The sequence below is a fragment of the Oncorhynchus nerka genome, linkage group LG7 (genome assembly GCF_034236695.1).
Source record: "Oncorhynchus nerka isolate Pitt River linkage group LG7, Oner_Uvic_2.0, whole genome shotgun sequence".
NCBI classification, from domain to species: Eukaryota; Metazoa; Chordata; class Actinopteri; order Salmoniformes; family Salmonidae; genus Oncorhynchus; species Oncorhynchus nerka.
The window spans coordinates 90,681,547-90,701,760 of record NC_088402.1 but is presented as its reverse complement, the minus strand read 5'-3'; the positions used below and the strand labels follow the sequence as shown (position 1 = coordinate 90,701,760).

Genomic DNA, 20,214 nt, shown 5'->3' with positions numbered 1-20,214 from the left:
GGTGGATGGAGAGAGAGAGAGATGGGGGTGGATGGAGAGAGAGAGATGGGGGTGGATGGAGAGAGAGATGGGGTGGATGGAGAGAGAGATGGGGGTGGATGGAGAGAGAGAGATGGGGGGTGGATGGAGAGAGAGAGATGGGGGTGGATGGAGAGAGAGAGAGATGGGGGTGGATGGAGAGAGAGAGATGGGGGGTGGATGGAGAGAGAGAGATGGGGGGTGGATGGAGAGAGAGATGGGGGTGGATGGAGAGAGAGATGGGGGTGATGGAGAGATAGAGATATGGGGGGTGGATGGAGAGAGAGAGAGATGGGGGGGTGGATGGAGAGAGAGAGAGGGGGGTGGATGGAGAGAGAGAGAGATGGGGGTGGATGGAGAGAGAGAGATGGGGGTGGATGGAGAGAGAGAGAGATGGGGGTGGATGGAGAGAGAGAGATGGGGGGTGGATGGAGAGAGAGAGATGGGGGGTGGATGGAGAGAGAGAGATGGGGGTGGATGGAGAGAGAGAGATGGGGGGTGGATGGAGAGAGAGATGGGGGTGGATGGAGAGAGAGATGGGGGTGGATGGAGAGAGAGAGAGATGGGGGTGGATGGAGAGAGAGAGATGGGGGGTGGATGGAGAGAGAGAGAGATGGGGGTGGATGGAGAGAGAGAGATGGGGGTGGATGGAGAGAGAGAGAGATGGGGGTGGATGGAGAGAGAGAGAGATGGGGGGTGGATGGAGAGAGAGAGAGATGGGGGTGGATGGAGAGAGAGAGATGGGGGTGGATGGAGAGAGAGAGAGATGGGGGGTGGATGGAGAGAGAGAGAGATGGGGGTGGATGGAGAGAGAGAGAGATGGGGGTGGATGGAGAGAGAGAGATGGGGGTGGATGGAGAGAGAGAGATGATGGGGGTGGAGAGAGAGAGAGAGATGGGGGTGGATGGAGAGAGAGAGAGATGGGGGTGGATGGAGAGAGAGAGAGATGGGGGTGGATGGAGAGAGAGAATGAGAGATGGGGGTGGATGGAGAGAGAATGAGAGATGGGGGTGGATGGAGAGAGAATGAGAGATGGGGGTGGATGGAGAGAGAGAATGAGAGATGGGGGTGGATGGAGAGAGAGAGAGAGAGCGAGATGGGGGGTGGATGGAGAGAGAGCGAGATGGGGGGTGGATGGAGAGAGAGAGATGGGGGGTGGATGGAGAGAGAGAGGTGGGGGGTGGATGGAGAGAGAGAGAGATGGGGGGTGGATGGAGAGAGAGAGAGATGGGGGTGGATGGAGAGAGAGAGAGATGGGGGTGGATGGAGAGAGATGGGGGTGGATGGAGAGAGAGAGAGATGGGGGGTGGATGGAGAGAGATGGGGGTGGATGGAGAGAGAGAGAGATGGGGGTGGATGGAGAGAGAGAGAGATGGGGGTGGATGGAGAGAGAGAGAGATGGGGGGGTGGATGGAGAGAGAGAGATGGGGGGTGGATGGAGAGAGAGAGAGATGGGGTGGATGGAGAGAGAGATATGGGGGTGGATGGAGAGAGAGATGGGGGGTGGATGGAGAGAGAGAGAGATGGGGGTGGATGGAGAGAGAGAGAGATGGGGGTGGATGGAGAGAGAGGAGAGATGGGGGTGGATGGAGAGAGAGAGAGATGGGGGTGGATGGAGAGAGAGAGAGATGGGGGGTGGATGGAGAGAGAGATGGGGGGTGGATGGAGAGAGAGATGGGGGTGGATGGAGAGAGAGATGGGGGTGGATGGAGAGAGAGATATGGGGGGTGGATGGAGAGAGAGAGAGATGGGGGTGGATGGAGAGAGAGAGAGATGGGGGTGGATCGGAGAGAGAGAGAGATGGGGGTGGATGGAGAGAGAGATGGGGGTGGATGGAGAGAGAGAGATGGGGGGTGGATGGAGAGAGAGAGATGGGGGTGGATGGAGAGAGGGGGTGGATGGAGAGAGAGAGAGATGGGGGGTGGATGGAGAGAGAGAGAGATGGGGGTGGATGGAGAGAGAGAGATGGGGTGGATGGAGAGAGAGAGAGATGGGGGTGGATGGAGAGAGAGAGAGATGGGGGTGGTGGATGGGGGTGGATGGAGAGAGAGAGATGGGGGTGGGATGGAGAGAGAGAGAGATGGGGGGTGGATGGAGAGAGAGAGAGATGGGGGTGGATGGAGAGAGAGAGAGATGGGGGTGGATGGAGAGAGAGAGAGATGGGGGTGGATGGAGAGAGAGAATGAGAGATGGGGGTGGATGGAGAGAGAATGAGAGATGGGGGTGGATGGAGAGAGAATGAGAGATGGGGGTGGATGGAGAGAGAGAATGAGAGATGGGGGTGGATGGAGAGAGAGATGGGGGTGATGGAGAGAGATGGGGGTGGATGGAGAGAGAGAGAGATGGGGGTGGATGGAGAGAGAGAGAGATGGGGGTGGATGGAGAGAGAGAGAGATGGGGGTGGATGGAGAGAGAGAGATGGGGGGTGGATGGAGAGAGAGAGATGGGGGTGGATGGAGAGAGAGAGATGGGGGTGGATGGAGAGAGAGAGATGGGGGTGGATGGAGAGAGAGAGAGATGGGGGTGGATGGAGAGAGAGAGAGATGGGGGGTGGATGGAGAGAGAGATGGGGTGGATGGAGAGAGAGAGAGATGGGGTGGATGGAGAGAGAGAGATGGGGGTGGATGGAGAGAGAGATGGGGTGGATGGAGAGATAGAGATATGGGGGGGTGGATGGAGAGAGAGAGAGATGGGGGTGGATGGAGAGAGAGAGAGATGGGGGGTGGATCGAGAGAGAGAGATGGGGGTGGATCGAGAGAGAGAGAGATGGGGTGGATGGAGAGAGAGATGGGGGTGGATGGAGAGAGAGAGATGGGGGGTGGATGGAGAGAGAGTGAGATGGGGGTGGATGGAGAGAGAGATGGGGGTGGATGGAGAGAGAGATGGGGTGGATGGAGAGAGAGATGGGGGTGGATGGAGAGAGAGAGAGATGGGGGTGGATGGAGAGAGAGAGATGGGGGTGGATGGAGAGAGAGAGATGGGGGTGGATGGAGAGAGAGAGAGATGGGGGGGATGGATGGAGAGAGAGATGGGGGGTGGATGGAGAGAGAGAGAGATGGGGGGTGGATGGAGAGAGAGAGAGATGGGGGTGGATGGAGAGAGAGAGAGATGGGGGTGGATGGAGAGAGAGAGAGATGGGGGGGTGGATGGAGAGAGAGAGAGATGGGGGTGGATGGAGAGAGAGAGATGGGGGTGGATGGAGAGAGAGATGGGGGTGGATGGAGAGAGAGAGAGATGGGGGTGGATGGAGAGAGAGAGATGGGGGTGGATGGAGAGAGAGAGAGGGGGGTGGATGGAGAGAGAGAGAGATGGGGGGTGGATGGAGAGAGAGAGAGATGGGGGTGGATGGAGAGAGAGAGATGGGGGTGGATGGAGAGAGAGAGAGATGGGGGTGGATGAGAGAGAGAGATGGGGGTGGATGGAGAGAGAGATGGGGGTGGATGGAGAGAGAGAGATGGGGGTGGATGGAGAGAGAGAGATGGGGGTGGATGGAGAGAGAGAGAGATGGGGGTGGATGGAGAGAGAGAATGAGAGATGGGGGGTGGATGGAGAGAGAATGAGAGATGGGGGTGGATGGAGAGAGAGATGGGGTGGATGGAGAGAGAGAGATGGGGGGGTGGATGGAGAGAGAGAGAGATGGGGGTGGATGGAGAGAGAGATGGGGGTGGATGGAGAGAGAGATGGGGGTGGATGGAGAGAGAGAGATGGGGGGGTGGATGGAGAGAGAGAGATGGGGGTGGATGGAGAGAGAGATGGGGGTGGATGGAGAGAGAGAGAGATGGGGGTGGATGGAGAGAGAGAGAGATGGGGGTGGATGGAGAGAGAGAGAGATGGGGGTGGATGGAGAGAGAGAGAGATGGGGGTGGATGGAGAGAGAGAGAGATGGGGGTGGATGGAGAGAGAGAGATGGGGGTGGATGGAGAGAGAGAGAGATGGGGGTGGATGGAGAGAGAGAGAGATGGGGGTGGATGGAGAGAGAGAGAGATGGGGGTTGGATGGAGAGAGAGAGAGATGGGGGGTGGATGGAGAGAGAGAGAGATGGGGGTGGATGGAGAGAGAGATGGGGGGTGGATGGAGAGAGAGATGGGGGTGGATGGAGAGATAGAGATATGGGGGTGGATGGAGAGAGAGAGATGGGGGTGGATGGAGAGAGAGAGAGATGGGGGTGGATGGAGAGAGAGAGAGATGGGGGTGGATCGAGAGAGAGAGAGATGGGGGTGGATCGAGAGAGAGAGAGATGGGGGTGGATGGAGAGAGAGATGGGGGTGGATGGAGAGAGAGAGATGGGGGGTGGATGGAGAGAGAGAGAGATGGGGGTGGATGGAGAGAGAGATGGGGGTGGATGGAGAGAGATGATGGGGTGATGGAGAGAGAGATGGGGGTGGATGGAGAGAGAGAGATGGGGGTGGATGGAGAGAGAGAGAGATGGGGGTGGATGGAGAGAGAGAGATGGGGGTGGATGGAGAGAGAGAGAGAGATGGGGGTGGATGGAGAGAGAGAGAGATGGGGTGATGGAGAGAGAGATGATGGGGGGGATGGAGAGAGAGAGAGATGGGGGTGGATGGAGAGAGAGAGATGGGGGTGGATGGAGAGAGAGAGAGATGGGGGTGGATGGAGAGAGAGAGAGATGGGGGTGGAGAGAGAGAGAGAGAGATGGGGGTGGATGGAGAGAGAGAGATGGGGGTGGATGGAGAGAGAGAGAGATGGGGGTGGATGGAGAGAGAGAGATGGGGGTGGATGGAGAGAAGAATGAGAGATGGGGGTGGATGGAGAGAGAGAATGAGAGATGGGGGTGGATGGAGAGAGAGAATGAGAGATGGGGGTGGATGGAGAGAGAGAGAGAGAGCGAGATGGGGGGGTGGATGGAGAGAGAGAGATGGGGGTGGATGGAGAGAGAGAGATGGGGGTGGATGGAGAGAGAGAGGTGGGGGTGGATGGAGAGAGAGAGATGGGGGTGGATGGAGAGAGAGAGAGGTGGGGGTGGATGGAGAGAGAGAGAGGTGGGGGTGGATGGAGAGAGAGAATGAGAGATGGGGGGTGGATGGAGAGAGAATGAGAGATGGGGGTGGATGGAGAGAGAGAGATGGGGGGTAGATGGAGAGAGAGAGATGGGGGTGGATGGAGAGAGAGAATGAGAGATGGGGTGGATGGAGAGAGAGAATGAGAGATGGGGGTGGATGGAGAGAGAGAATGAGAGATGGGGGTGGATGGAGAGAGAGAGATGGGGGTGGATGGAGAGAGAGATGGGGGTGGATGGAGAGAGAGATGGGGGTGGATGGAGAGAGAGAATGAGAGATGGGGGTGGATGGAGAGAGAGAATGAGAGATGGGGTGGATGGAGAGAGAGAGAGGGGGTGGATGGAGGAGAGAGAGATGGGGGTGGATGGAGAGAGAGAGATGGGGGTGGTTGGAGAGAGAGAGAGATGGGGGTGGATGGAGAGAGAGATGGGGGTGGATGGAGAGAGAGATGGGGGTGGATGGAGAGATAGAGAGATGGGGGTGGATGGAGAGAGAGAGAGATGGGGTGGATGGAGAGAGAGAGAGATGGGGGTGGATGGAGAGAGAGAGATGGGGGTGGATGGAGAGAGAGAGATGGGGGTGGATGGAGAGAGAGAGATGGGGGGGGTGGATGGAGAGAGAGAGAGATGGGGGTGGATGGAGAGAGAGATGGGGGTGGATGGAGAGAGAGATGGGGGTGGATGGAGAGAGAGATGGGGGGTGGATGGAGAGAGAGAGATGGGGGGTGGATGGAGAGAGAGAGATGGGGGGTGGATGGAGAGAGAGAGAGATGGGGTTGGTGGAGAGAGAGAGAGATGGGGGTGGATGGAGAGAGAGAGAGATGGGGGTGGATGGAGAGAGAGAGATGGGGGTGGATGGAGAGAGAGAGAGATGGGGGTGGATGGAGAGAGAGAGAGATGGGGGTGGATGGAGAGAGAGAGAGATGGGGGTGGATGGAGAGAGAGAGAGATGGGGGTGGATGGAGAGAGAGAGAGATGGGGGTGGATGGAGAGAGAGAGATGGGGGTGGATGGAGAGAGAGAGAGATGGGGGGTGGATGGAGAGAGAGATGGGGGTGGATGGAGAGAGAGAGATGGGGGTGGATGGAGAGAGAGAGAGATGGGGGTGGATGGAGAGAGAGAGATGGGGGTGGATGGAGAGAGAGATGAGAGATGGGGGTGGATGGAGAGAGAATGAGAGATGGGGTGGATGGAGAGAGAATGAGAGATGGGGGTGGATGGAGAGAGAGAATGAGATGGGGGTGGATGGAGAGAGAGAGCGAGATGGGGGTGGATGGAGAGAGAGAGATGGGGGTGGATGGAGAGAGAGATGGGGGTGGATGGAGAGGAGAGGTGGGGGTGGATGGAGAGAGAGAGATGGGGGTGGATGGAGAGAGAGAGGTGGGGGGGTGGATGGAGAGAGAGAGAGAGGTGGGGGGTGGATGGAGAGAGAGAATGAGAGATGGGGTGGATGGAGAGAGAATGAGAGATGGGGGTGGATGGAGAGAGAGAGATGGGGGTAGATGGAGAGAGAGAGATGGGGTGGATGGAGAGAGAGAGAGAGAATGAGAGATGGGGGGTGGATGGAGAGAGAGAATGAGAGATGGGGTGGATGGAGAGAGAGAATGAGAGATGGGGGTGGATGGAGAGAGAGAGAGATGGGGACAGAGATGGAGACAGAGAGATGGGGGTGGATGGAGAGAGAGATGGGGGTGGATGGAGAGAGAGAGATGGGGGTGGATGGAGAGAGAGAGAGATGGGGGTGGATGGAGAGAGAGAATGAGAGATGGGGGTGGATGGAGAGAGAATGAGAGATGGGGGGTGGATGGAGAGAGAGAGATGGGGGTGGATGGAGAGAGAGAGATGGGGGGTGGATGGAGAGAGAGAGAGATGGGGGTGGATGGAGAGAGAGAGATGGGGGTGGATGGAGAGAGAGAGAGATGGAGGGTGGATGGAGAGAGATGGGGGGTGGATGGAGAGAGAGAGATGGGGGTGGATGGAGAGAGAGAGAGATGGGGGTGGATGGAGAGAGAGAGATGGGGGTGGATGGAGAGAGAGAATGAGAGATGGGGGTGGATGGAGAGAGAATGAGAGATGGGGTGGATGGAGAGAGAAAAGAGATGGGAGTGGATGGAGAGAGAGAGAGAGAGAGCGAGATGGGGGTGGATGGAGAGAGAGCGAGATGGGGGTGGATGGAGAGAGAGAGGTGGGGGTGGATGGAGAGAGAGAGATGGGGGTGGATGGAGAGAGAGAGGTGGGGGTGGATGGAGAGAGAGAGAGGTGGGGGTGGATGGAGAGAGAGAATGAGAGATGGGGGTGGATGGAGAGAGAATGAGAGATGGGGTGGATGGAGAGAGAGAGATGGGGGTAGATGGAGAGAGAGAGATGGGGGTGGATGGAGAGCAGAGAGAGAATGAGAGATGGGGTGGAATGGAGAGAGAATGAGAGATGGGGGTGGATGGAGAGAGAGAGATGGGGGTGGATGGAGAGAGAGATTGGGGTGGATGGAGAGAGAGATGGGGGTGGATGGAGAGAGAGATATGGGGGTGGATGGAGAGAGAGAGAGATGGGGGTGGATGGAGAGAGAGAATGAGAGATGGGGGTGGATGGAGAGAGAGAGATGGGGGTGGATGGAGAGAGATGGGGGATGAAGGAAGAGGTAGTAGGATGAGAGAGATGGGGAGGAGGAGAGACACAGAGAAAATGAGATATGGAGAGGAGGAGAGAGATAATGAGAGATGGATAGAGGAGGAGAGATAGTGAGAGATAGATGAAAGAAGAGGTAGGGATGAGAGAGATGGAGGAGAGACAGACCGAGAGAATGAGATATGGAGAAGGAAGGAGAGAGATAATGAGAGATGGATAGAGGAGGAGAGATAGTGAGAAGAGATAATGAGAGATAGATGAAAGAAGAGGTAGTAGGATGAGAGAGATGGAGAGACAGACAGACAGAGAGAATGAGATATGGAGAGAGGAGGAGAGAGAAATGAGAGATGGATAGAGGAGAGATAGTGAGAAGAAATAATGAGAGATAGATGGAGAGACAGAATGAGATGGAGAGAGAATGAGATATGAGAGAGCGGATAGAGAGAGAATGAGAGCTGGAGGGATGAGAGAGAATGAGAGATGAGGGAGAGAATGAGAGATGGAGAGAGAATGAGAGCTGAAGGGAGGAGAGAGAATGAGAGCTGGAGGGAGGAGAGAGAATGAGAGCTGGAGGGAGGAGAGAGAATGAGAGCTGGAGGGAGGAGAGAGAATGAGAGCTGGAGGGAGGAGAGAGAATGAGAGCTGGAGGGAGGAGAGAGAGATGAGAGCTGGAGGGAGGAGAGAGATGAGAGCTGGAGGGAGGAGAGAGAATGAGAGCTGGAGGGAGGAGAGAGAATGAGCGCTGGAGGGAGGAGAGAGAGAGAAATGAGAGATGGGGAGAGAGAGAATGAGAGATGGGGAGAGAGAGAAAATGAGAGATGGGGAGAGAGAGAATGAGAGATGAGGAGAGAGTGAGAGCTGGAGGGAGGAGAGAGAATGAGATGGAGAGATGGGAGAGAGAGAATGAGAGATGAGGAGAGAGTGAGAGCTGGAGGAGGAGAGAATGAGAGATGGAGAGATGGGAGAGAGAGAATGAGAGATGGGGAGAGAGAGAAAAATGAGAGATGGGAGAGAGAAATGAGAGATGGGGAGAGAGAGAAAATGAGAGATGGGGAGAGAGAGAATGAGAGATGGAGAGAGAATGAGAGATGGGGAGAGAGAGAATGAGAGATGGAGGGAGGAGAGAATGAAAGATGGAGGAGAGAATGAGAGATGGAGGGAGAGAGAATGAGAGCTGGAGGAGGAGAGAATGAGAGATGGGGAGAGAGAGAATGAGAGATGGGGAGAGAATGAGAGATGGGGAGAGAATGAGAGATGAGGAGAGAATGAGAGATGGGGAGAGAGAGAATGAGAGATGAGGAGAGAGAGAAATGAGAGATGAGGAGAGAGAGAATGAGAGATGAGGAGAGAATGAGAGATGAGGAGAGAATGAGAGATGAGGAGAGAGAATGAGCGCTGGAGGGAGGAGAGAGAATGAGAGATGGGGAGAGAGAAAATGAGAGATGGGAGAGAGAGAATGAGAGATGGGGAGAGATGGGGAGGAGAGAATGAGAGATGAGGAGAGAGTGAGAGCTGGAGGAGGAGAGAGAATGAGAGATGGAGAGAGAATGAGAGATGGGAGAGAGAGAATGAGAGATGGGAGAGAGATGGGGGTGGATGGAGAGAGAGATGGGGGGTGGATGGAGAGAGAGAGATGGGGGGTGGATGGAGAGAGAGAGATGGGGGGTGGATGGAGAGAGAGAGAGATGGGGTGGATGGAGAGAGAGAGATGGGGGTGGATGGAGAGAGAGAGAGATGGGGGTGGATGGAGAGAGAGAGAGATGGGGGTGGATGGAGAGAGAGAGAGATGGGGGTGGATGGAGAGAGAGAGAGATGGGGTGGATGGAGAGAGAGATGGGGGTGGATGGAGAGAGAGAGAGATGGGGGTGGATGGAGAGAGAGAGAGATGGGGGTGGATGGAGAGAGGGGGGTGGAGAGATGGGGGTGGATGGAGAGAGAGAGATGGGGGGTGGATGGAGAGAGAGAGATGGGGGTGGGATGGATGGAGAGAGAGATGGGGGTGGATGGAGAGAGAGAGATGGGGGGGTGGATGGAGAGAGAATGAGAGATGGGGGTGGATGGAGAGAGAATGAGAGATGGGGGTGGATGGAGAGAGAATGAGAGATGGGGTGGATGGAGAGAGAGAATGAGAGATGGGGGTGGATGGAGAGAGATGGGGGTGGATGGGGGATGGGGATGGAGAGAGAGAGATGGGGGTGGATGGAGAGAGAGAGATGGGGGTGGATGGAGAGAGAGAGGTGGGGGTGGATGGAGAGAGAGGTGGATGGAGAGAGGTGGGGGTGGATGGAGGAGAGAGAATGAGAGATGGGGGTGGATGGAGAGAGAATGAGAGATGGGGGGTGGATGGAGAGAGAGAGATGGGGGGTAGATGGAGAGAGAGAGATGGGGGTGGATGGAGAGAGAGAGAGAGAATGAGAGATGGGGGTGGATGGAGAGAGAGAATGAGAGATGGGGTGGATGGAGAGAGAGAATGAGAGATGGGGGTGGATGGAGAGAGAGAGATGGGGTGGATGGAGACAGAGAGATGGGGGTGGATGGAGAGAGAGATGGGGGGTGGATGGAGAGAGAGAGATGGGGGTGGATGGAGAGAGAGAGAGATGGGGGTGGATGGAGAGAGAAAATGAGAGATGGGGTGGATGGAGAGAGAGAATGAGAGATGGGGGTGGATGGAGAGAGAGAGAGATGGGGGTGGATGGAGAGAGAGAGATGGGGGTGGATGGAGAGAGAGAGAGATGGGGGTGGATGGAGAGAGAGAGAGATGGGGGGATGGAGAGAGAGAGAGATGGGGTGGATGGAGAGAGAGAGATGGGGTGGATGGAGAGAGAGAGATGGGGGTGGATGGAGAGAGAGAGATGGGGGTGGATGGAGAGAGAGAGATGGGGGTGGATGGAGAGAGAATGAGAGGGGGTGGATGGAGAGAGAATGAGAGATGGGGGTGGATGGAGAGAGAATGAGAGATGGGGGTGGATGGAGAGAGAGAATGAGAGATGGGAGTGGATGGAGAGAGAGAGAGAGAGAGAGCGAGATGGGGGTGGATGGAGAGAGAGCGAGATGGGGGTGGATGGAGAGAGAGAGGTGGGGGGTGGATGGAGAGAGAGAGATGGGGGGTGGATGGAGAGAGAGAGGGGGGTGGATGGAGAGAGAGAGAGGTGGGGGGTGGATGGAGAGAGAGAATGAGAGATGGGGGTGGATGGAGAGAGAATGAGAGATGGGGGTGGATGGAGAGAGAGAGATGGGGGTAGATGGAGAGAGAGATGGGGGTGGATGGAGAGCGAGAGAGAGAATGAGAGATGGGGGTGGATGGAGAGAGAGAATGAGAGATGGGGGTGGATGGAGAGAGAGAATGAGAGATGGGGGTGATGGAGAGAGAGAGATGGGGGTGGATGGAGAGAGAGATTGGGGTGGATGGAGAGAGAGATGGGGGTGGATGGAGAGAGAGAGATGGGGGTGGATGGAGAGAGAGAGATGGGGGTGGATGGAGAGAGAGAATGAGAGATGGGGGTGGATGGAGAGAGAGAGAGATGGGGGTGGAGGAGAGAGAGAGATGGATGAAGGAAGAGGTAGTAGGATGAGAGAGATGGGGAGGAGAGACACAGAGAAAATGAGATATGGAGGGAGGAGGAGAGAGATAATGAGAGATGGATAGAGGAGGAGAGATAGTGAGAGATAGATGAAAGAAGAGGTAGTAGGATGAGAGAGATGGAGGAGAGACAGACCGAGAGAATGAGATATGGAGAGAGGAGGAGAGAGATAATGAGAGATGGATAGAGGAGGAGAGATAGTGAGAAGAGATAATGAGAGATAGATGAAAGAAGAGGTAGTAGGATGAGAGAGATGGAGAGACAGACAGACAGAGAGAATGAGATATGGAGAGAGGAGGAGAGAGATAATGAGAGATGGATAGAGGAGAGATAGTGAGAAGAAATAATGAGAGATAGATGGAGAGACAGAATGAGATGGAGAGAGAATGAGATATGAGAGAGCGGATAGAGAGAGAATGAGAGCTGGAGGGATGAGAGAGAATGAGAGATGAGGGAGAGATGGAGAGAGAATGAGAGCTGAAGGGAGGAGAGAGAATGAGAGCTGGAGGGAGGAGAGAGAATGAGAGCTGGAGGGAGGAGAGAGAATGAGAGCTGGAGGGAGGAGAGAGAATGAGAGCTGGAGGGAGGAGAGAGAATGAGAGCTGGAGGGAGGAGAGAGAATGAGAGCTGGAGGGAGGAGAGAGAATGAGAGCTGGAGGGAGGAGAGAGAATGAGAGCTGGAGGGAGGAGAGAGAATGAGCGCTGGAGGGAGGAGAGAGAGAAAATGAGAGATGGGGAGAGAGAGAATGAGAGATGGGGAGAGAGAGAAAATGAGAGATGGGGTGAGAGAGAATGAGAGATGAGGAGAGAGTGAGAGCTGGAGGGAGGAGAGAGAATGAGAGATGGAGAGATGGGAGAGAGAGAATGAGAGATGAGGAGAGAGTGAGAGCTGGAGGGAGGAGAGAGAATGAGAGATGGAGAGATGGGAGAGAGAGAATGAGAGATGGGGAGAGAGAGAAAATGAGAGATGGGGAGAGAGAGAATGAGAGATGGGGAGAGAGAGAAAATGAGAGATGGGGAGAGAGAGAATGAGAGATGGAGAGAGAATGAGAGATGGGAGAGAGAGAATGAGAGATGGAGGGAGGAGAGAATGAAAGATGGAGGAGAGAATGAGAGATGGAGGGAGGAGAGAATGAGAGCTGGAGGGAGGAGAGAATGAGAGATGGGGAGAGAGAGAATGAGAGATGGGGAGAGAATGAGAGATGGGGAGAGAATGAGAGATGAGGAGAGAATGAGAGATGGGGAGAGAGAGAATGAGAGATGAGGAGAGAGAGAATGAGAGATGAGGAGAGAGAGAATGAGAGATGAGGAGAGAATGAGAGATGAGGAGAGAATGAGAGATGAGGAGAGAGAATGAGCGCTGGAGGGAGGAGAGAGAATGAGAGATGGGGAGAGAGAGAAAATGAGAGATGGGGAGAGAGAGAATGAGAGATGGGGAGAGATGGGGAGAGAGAGAATGAGAGATGAGGAGAGAGTGAGAGCTGGAGGGAGGAGAGAGAATGAGAGATGGAGAGAGAATGAGAGATGGGAGAGAGAGAATGAGAGATGGGGAGAGAGAGAGCCGTAACCTATCAGAGAGTCTCAATGCACAGAGCCATGACCTATCAGAGAGTCTCAATGCACAGAGCCATAACCTATCAGAGAGTCTCAATGCACAGAGCCATGACCTATCAGAGAGTCTCAATGCACAGAGCCATGACCTATCAGAGAGTCTCAATGCACAGAGCCATGACCTATCAGAGAGTCTCAATGCACAGAGCCATGACCTATCAGAGAGTCTCAATGCACAGAGCCATGACCTATCAGAGAGTCTCAATGCACAGAGCCATGACCTATCAGAGAGTCTCAATGCACAGAGTCATAACCTATCAGAGAGGCCAATTATAAACTGGGTGGTTCCAGCCCTGAATGCTGATTGGCTGACAGCCGTGGTATGGCGGACCACGTACCATGTGCTCTGATTACGTCGGTAACCAGTTTATAACAGCAGTAAGTCACATCAGGGGTTTGTGATATATGGCCAATATACCACGGCTAAGAGCTGTGTTCAGGCTGTGATACCAGACTCTATGGAATGGTACCCTGTGTATACTGTAGATATATATGTCTCAGCATGTACAGGGGTTTGTGATATATGGCTAAGAGCTGTGTTCAGGCTGTGATACCAGACTCTATGTAATGGTACCCTGTGTATACTGTAGATATATATGTATCAGCATGTACAGGTTTATTTTACTAGTATCAAATCAAATGTATTTATATAGCCCTTCGTACATCAGCTGATATCTCAAAGTGCTGTACAGAAACCCAGCCTAAAACCCCAAACAGCAAGCAATGCAGGTGTAGAAGCACGGTGGCTAGGAAAAACTCCCTAGAAAGGCCAAAACCTAGGAAGAAACCTAGAGAGGAACCTGGCTATGTGGGGTGGCCAGTCCTCTTCTGGCTGTGCCGGGTGGAGATTATAACAGAACATGGCCAAGATGTTCAAATGTTCATAAATGACCAGCATGGTCGAATAATAATAAGGCAGAACAGTTGAAACTGGAGCAGCAGCACAGTCAGGTGGACTGGGGACAGCAAGGAGTCATCATGTCAGGTAGTCCTGGGACATGGTCCTAGGGCTCAGGTCAGTTGAAACTGGAGCAGCAGCATGGCCAGGTGGACTGGGGACAGCAAGGAGTCATCATGTCAGGTAGTCCTGGGACATGGTCCTAGGGCTCAGGTCAGTTGAAACTGGAGCAGCAGCACAGTCAGGTGGACTGGGGACAGCAAGGAGTCATCATGTCAGGTAGTCCTGGGACATGGTCCTAGGGCTCAGGTCAGTTGAAACTGGAGCAGCAGCATGGCCAGGTAGTCCTGGGACATGGTCCTAGGGCTCAGGTCCTCTGAGAGAGAGAAAGAGAGAAGGTATACACAGTGTGCAGTACAGGAGTCCATTCATGCAAAGACATCATTATTAGATATCCTTTATGGACCTCCTTGTCATTGTGCAAACCAAAAAACACTATACAGAAGTTAAATATTCTCTCTCTCTCCCGTTCCTTCCATCTCTCCCTCCCTCCCTCTTCTCCTCCCTCTTTTCCTCCCTCCCTTCCTCCCTCCCTCCCGCTTTCCCTCCCTTCCTCCCTCTTTTCCTCCCTCTTTCCCTCCCTCCCTCCCTCCCTCTTTCCCTCCCTCCCTCTCTTTCCTCCCTCCCTCCCTCTTTCCTACCTCCCTCCCTATTTACCTCCTCCCCTCTATCTCTCTCTCTCCCTCCCTCCCTCTCCCTCTCCCTCCCTCTCTCCCTCTCCCTCTCTCTCCCTCCCTCCCTCCCTCTCCCTCTCTCTCTCTCCTCCCTCTCCTCCCTCTCCCTCCCCTCCCTCTCCCTCTCCCTCCCCTCCCTCCCTCCCTCCCCCCTCCCTCCCTCCCTCTCCCTCCCCTCCTCCCTCTCCCTCCCTCTCCTCTCTCCCTCCCTCCCTCTCCCTCTCCCTCTCCCTCCTCTCTCTCCCCTCTCTAGACGACAGTGATAGAATATGTGAAGCCGTCTGATCTGAAGAAGGACATGAACGAGACGTTTAAAGAGAAGTTTCCTCAAGTCAAGCTGACTCTCAGCAAGATCAGGAGGTATACTACTGTAGTGTGTGTGTGTGTGTGTGTGTGTGTGTGTGTGTGTGTGTGTGTGTGTGTGTGTGTGGTCATGTCCATAGATGTTAAGTATGCTTTGTCTTACTCTAATTCTAACACCTGCCCCCTGCTCTTCCCCCTCTCTCTTCCCCCTCTCTCTCTCCCCCTCTCTCTCCCCCCCTCTCTCCCTCTCTCTCTCCCCCCTCTCTCCCCCCCCCTCTCTCTCTCTCCCCCTCTCTCTCTCTCCCTCTCTCTTCCCCTCTCTCTCTCTCCCCCTCTCTCTCTCTCCCCCTCTCCTCTCTCTCTCTCTTCCCTCTCTCTCTCTCCCCCCTCTCTCTCTTCCCCCTAACCTCTCTCCTCTCCCCCCGCTCTCTCTCTTCCCCTCTCTCTCTCCTCCCCCCTCTCTTCTCCTCTCTCTCTTCCCCCCTCTCTCTCTTCCCCCTAACCTCTCTCCTCTCCCCCTCTCTCTCTCCTCTCTCTCTCCCTCTCTCTCCCCCTCTCTCTCCCCCCTCCCTCCTCTCTCTCTCTCTCCCCCCTCTCCCCCTCCTCTCTCCCCCTCCTCTCCCCCCCTCTCCTCCCCCCCTCTCTCTCTTCCCCCCCTAATCCCTCTCTCTCTCTCTCTCTCTCCCCCCTCCCCCCCCCCCTCCTCTCTCCCCCCTCCCCTCTCCCCCTCTCTCTCTCCCCCCTAATCCCTCTCTCTCCCCCTCCTCTCTCTCTCCCCTCTCTCTTCCCCCTAATCCCTCTCTCTCTTCCCTCCTCTCTCTCTCCCCCTCTCTCTCCCCCCTAATCCCTCTCTCTCTTCCCTCTCTCTCTCCCCCTCTCTCTCTCCCCCCTCTCTCTCTCCTCCAGTCTAAAGAGAGAGATGCGTACAGTGGGTGACGACTGCGGCCTGCAGGCGGTCACCGTGGCGATGGCATTTGTTTACTTTGAGAAGCTGGTCCTCCAGGGACGACTCAACAAACACAACAGGAAGTTGGTCTCTGGAGCCTGCGTGCTGCTCGCTGCTAAGATCAGCAGCGACCTCAAGAAGCAGGACGTCACTCAGCTCATAGATGTATTGTCCTTTTGCAATGACATAAACCTCAAAATGCTTTGTCAACCACCTATGTAGGCTATATAAAGGCTATATAAAGGCTCTATGTAGGCTATATAAAGGCTCTATGTAGGCTATATAAAGGCTCTATGTAGGCTATATAAAGGCTCTATGTAGGCTATATAAAGGCTCTATGTAGTCTATATAAAGGCTTTATGTAGGCTATATAAAGGCTCTATGTAGGCTATATGAAGGCTCTATGTAGGCTATATAAGGGCTCTATGTAGGCTATATAAGGGCTATATGTAGGCTATATAAAGGCTCTATGTAGGCTATATAAAGGCTTTATGTAGGCTATATAAAGGCTCTATGTAGGCTATATAAAGGCTCTATGTAGGCTATATAAAGGCTCTATGTAGGCTATATAAAGGCTTTATGTAGGCTATATAAAGGCTCTATGTAGGCTATATAAAGGCTTTATGTAGGCTATTTAAAGGCTCTATGTAGGCTATATAGAGGCTATATGTAGGCTATATAAAGGCTCTATGTAGGCTATATAGAGGCTCTATGTAGGCTATATAGAGGCTTTATGTAGGCTATATAGAGGCTTTATGTAGGCTATATAAAGGCTCTATGTAGGCTATATAAAGGCTTTATGTAGGCTATATAGAGGCTTTATGTAGGCTATATAAAGGCTCTATGTAGGCTATATAGAGGCTATATGTAGGCTATATAAAGGCTCTATGTAGGCTATATAGAGGCTATATGTAGGCTATATAAAGGCTCTATGTAGGCTATATAAAGGCTCTATGTAGGCTATATATAGGCTATATGTAGGCTATATAAAGGCTTTATGTAGGCTATATAAAGGCTCTATGTAGGCTATATAAAGGCTCTATGTAGGCTATATAGAGGCTATATGTAGGCTATATAAAGGCTTTATGTAGGCTATATAAAGGCTTTATGTAGGCTATATAAAGGCTCTATGTAGGCTATATAGATGTGAGGGGTGGCTTTATGTAGGCTATATAAAGGCTCTATGTAGGCTATATAAAGGCTCTATGTAGGCTATATAAAGGCTCTATGTAGGCTATATAAAGGCTCTATGTAGGCTATATAGAGGCTTTATGTAGGCTATATAGAGGCTTTATGTAGGCTATATAGAGGCTTTATGTAGGTTATATAGAGGCTTTATGTAGGCTATATAAAGGCTCTATGTAGGCTATATGAAGACTTTATGTAGGCTATATAAAGGCTCTATGTAGGCTATATAAAGGCTCTATGTAGGCTATATAAAGGCTCTATGTAGGCTATATAAAGGCTCTATGCATGCTATGTAGTCATTCAGCGTTCCAATTCATCCCAAAGGTGTTCGATGGGTTGAGGTCAGGGCTCTGTGCAGGCCAGTCAAGTTCTTCCACGCCAATCACGACAAACCATTTCTGCATGGACCTCGCTCTGTGCACGAGGGCATTGTCATGTTGAAACAGGAAAGGGCCTTCCCCAAACTGTTGCCACAAAGCACAGAATTGGCCTACAATGTCATTGTTAAGATTTCATGAAAAACAAAAAAACAGCCACAGGCCATTATTTCTCCTCCACCAAACTTTACAGTTGGCACTATGCGTTGGGTCAGGTAGCGTTCCCCTGGCATCCGCCAAGCCCAGATTCGTCCGTCGGACTGCCAGATGGTGAAGCGTGATTCATCACTCCAGAGAACGCGTTACCACTGCTCCAGAGTCCAATGGCGGCTGCTCGGCCATGGAAACCCATTTCATGAAGCTCCCAACAAACAGTTCTTGTGCTGACGTTGCTTCCAGAGGCATTTTGGGACTCCGTAATGAGAGTTGTAACCGAGGACAGACGATTTTTACGCGATACGTGCTTCAGAACTCGGTGGTCCCGTTCTGTTAGCTTGTGTGGCCTACCACTTTGCGGCTGAGCCGTTGTTGCTCCTAGACGTTTCCACTTCACAATAACAGCACTTACAGTTGACCGGGGCATCCTATGACGGCGCCACGTTGAAAGTCACTGAGCTCTTCAGTAAGGCCATTCTACTGCCAATGTTTGTCTATGGAGATTGCATGGCTGTCTGCTCGACTTTTATACACCTGTTAGTCACAGGTGTGGATGAATTAGCCGAATCCACTAATTTGAAGGGGTGTCCACATACTTTTGTATATATAGTGTATATTAATTCTATTTACTCATATTAGGTTGCTAAAGGTCAGGTATTAGTGTAAGGAAAGCCTGTGGAGGATCTGTACGGGCAATACAACTTTCCTAACAGGTCTCTTCCTCCTCGTCCCTCTTCTCTTCCTCTCCAGAAATTAGAGGAGCGTTTCCGTATCAGTCGGCGGGAGTTGATCCCGTTTGAGTTCACTATCCTTGTTGCCCTGGAGATGGCTCTGTACCTGCCTGAGAGAGCCATCATGCCACACTACCGACGCCTGGTACAGCAGAACTAGGGCCACGCCCACTGCTGCACCCACGTGGACGGGAGCCACGCCTACAAGGGTCTGGAGACTGGACACGGGGGTGGAGTGAGGGGAGGAGCTACACCTGCTAGGGTCTGGAGACTGGACATGGGGGTGGGGTGATGGGGAGGAGCTACACCTGCTAGGGTCTGGAGACTGGACATGGGGGTGGAGTGAGGGGAGGAGCTACACCTGCTAGGGTCTGGAGACTGGACACGGGGGTGGAGTGAGGGGAGGAGCTACACCTGCTAGGGTCTGGAGACTGGACACGGGGGTGGAGTGAGGGGAGGAGCTACACCTGCTAGGGTCTGGAGACTGGACATGTGGGTGGAGTGAGGGGAGGAGCTACACCTGCTAGGGTCTGGAGACTGGACATGTGGGTGGAGTGAGGGGAGGAGCTACACCTGCTAGGGTCTGGAGACTGGACATGTGGGTGGAGTGAGGGGAGGAGCCACGTCTACAAGGGTCTGGAGACTGGACATGGGGGTGGAGTGAGGGGAGGAGCTACACCTGCTAGGGTCTGGAGACTGGTCAGGGAATTCTCTGCCCCCACACCTGGAGCCCTGGGCGTTTGATACCATTCCACTCCAGACATTACCACGAGCCCGTCCTCCCCAATTAAGGTGCCACCAACCCCCTGTGCTAAGCACCATAAAACTCAGAGACTTACTCACCTCAGTAGCTGGTATTTTACTCTCACCTTGAAGAAGTATAAATTACACCGATCAGTCTTCCTACATTTGCTGGTATTATTATCAACATACAGTATATAATTGCGACACTTTCTAAACCTGAACGTTGCCATGCTTCCACGTGCCACAAGGGGGTGCTACAGTTCAGCAGTAGCATTGCAAGAATACCAGTTATTCTTCATACACACTTATAGGGCTGACCTAAACTGTACCGTTCTGGTTTTCTTCTCTCTTCACATTGTCCGTTCCAGGAGGGTTCCAGCAGGGTTCAGGCAGGGTTCCAGCAGGGTTCAGGCAGGGTTCAGGCAGCTTTGGTGGACGTGTCACCAGGCCAGTTTGGCTCAGTTTGGTCTTATATGTGGGAATCGGGCATAAGAGTAACACACAAACCAGGGAAGAACCTCAAAGGGAAAAGGGAAAACAGGGAAAACAAATACAAGAAACATCAGATGTAACCAAAAAAGCAGTTTAATTTATTTATCCTACCTTTGTTTTTAAATGTATATTTATTATATTTGATTTATTTATTTGAAAAATAAGGGATGTTTATATTATAACCAAACCAGTTCATTATTCTGCACCTCTTTGTAGTGTAAGTTTTCTTCCAGCATTATAACCAAGCCTCCGTTAGTAAGGTGTCATCCCAAATAGAGCCCTATTCCCTAACCAAGCATCCCTTAGTAAGGTGTCATCCCAAATAGAGCCCTATTCCCTAACCAAGCATCCCTTAGTAAGGTGTCATCCCAAATAGAGCCCTATTCCCTAACCAAGCATCCCTTAGTAAGGTGTCATCCCAAATAGAGCCCTATTCCCTAACCAAGCGTCCCTTAGTAAGGTGTCATCCCAAATAGAGCCCTATTCCCTAACCAAGCCTCCGTTAGTAAAATGTCATCCCAAATAGAGCCCTATTCCCCAAGCCAAGCATCCCAAATAGAGCCCTTTCCCCTAGTAAGGTGTCATCCCAAATAGAGCCCTATTCCCTAACCAAGCGTCCCTTAGTAAGGTGTCATCCCAAATAGAGCCCTATTCCCTAACCTCCGTTAGTAAAATGTCATCCCAAATAGTAAAATGTCATCCCAAATAGAGCCCTAACCAAGCGTTCCCATCCCAAATAGAGCCCTATTCCCTAACCAAGCGTCCCTTAGTAAGGTGTCATCCCAAATAGAGCC

General features: G+C 53.0%; 1 protein-coding gene across 1 annotated transcript in view; it reads left to right on the top strand.

Annotated features, from left to right (window-relative positions):
• Positions 1–19,955, top strand: part of LOC115116142 (CDK5 and ABL1 enzyme substrate 2-like) — a 101,565-nt gene extending 81,610 nt beyond the window's left edge. Inside the window, exons 7-9 of the mRNA XM_065020965.1 lie at positions 14,737–14,843; positions 15,693–15,897; positions 18,204–19,955. Coding sequence (XP_064877037.1) covers positions 14,737–14,843; positions 15,693–15,897; positions 18,204–18,344 — 453 coding nt within the window. The 3' untranslated portion in view covers positions 18,345–19,955. The remainder of the gene's footprint in view (positions 1–14,736; positions 14,844–15,692; positions 15,898–18,203) is intronic.
• The last annotated feature ends 259 nt before the right edge of the window (positions 19,956–20,214 follow it).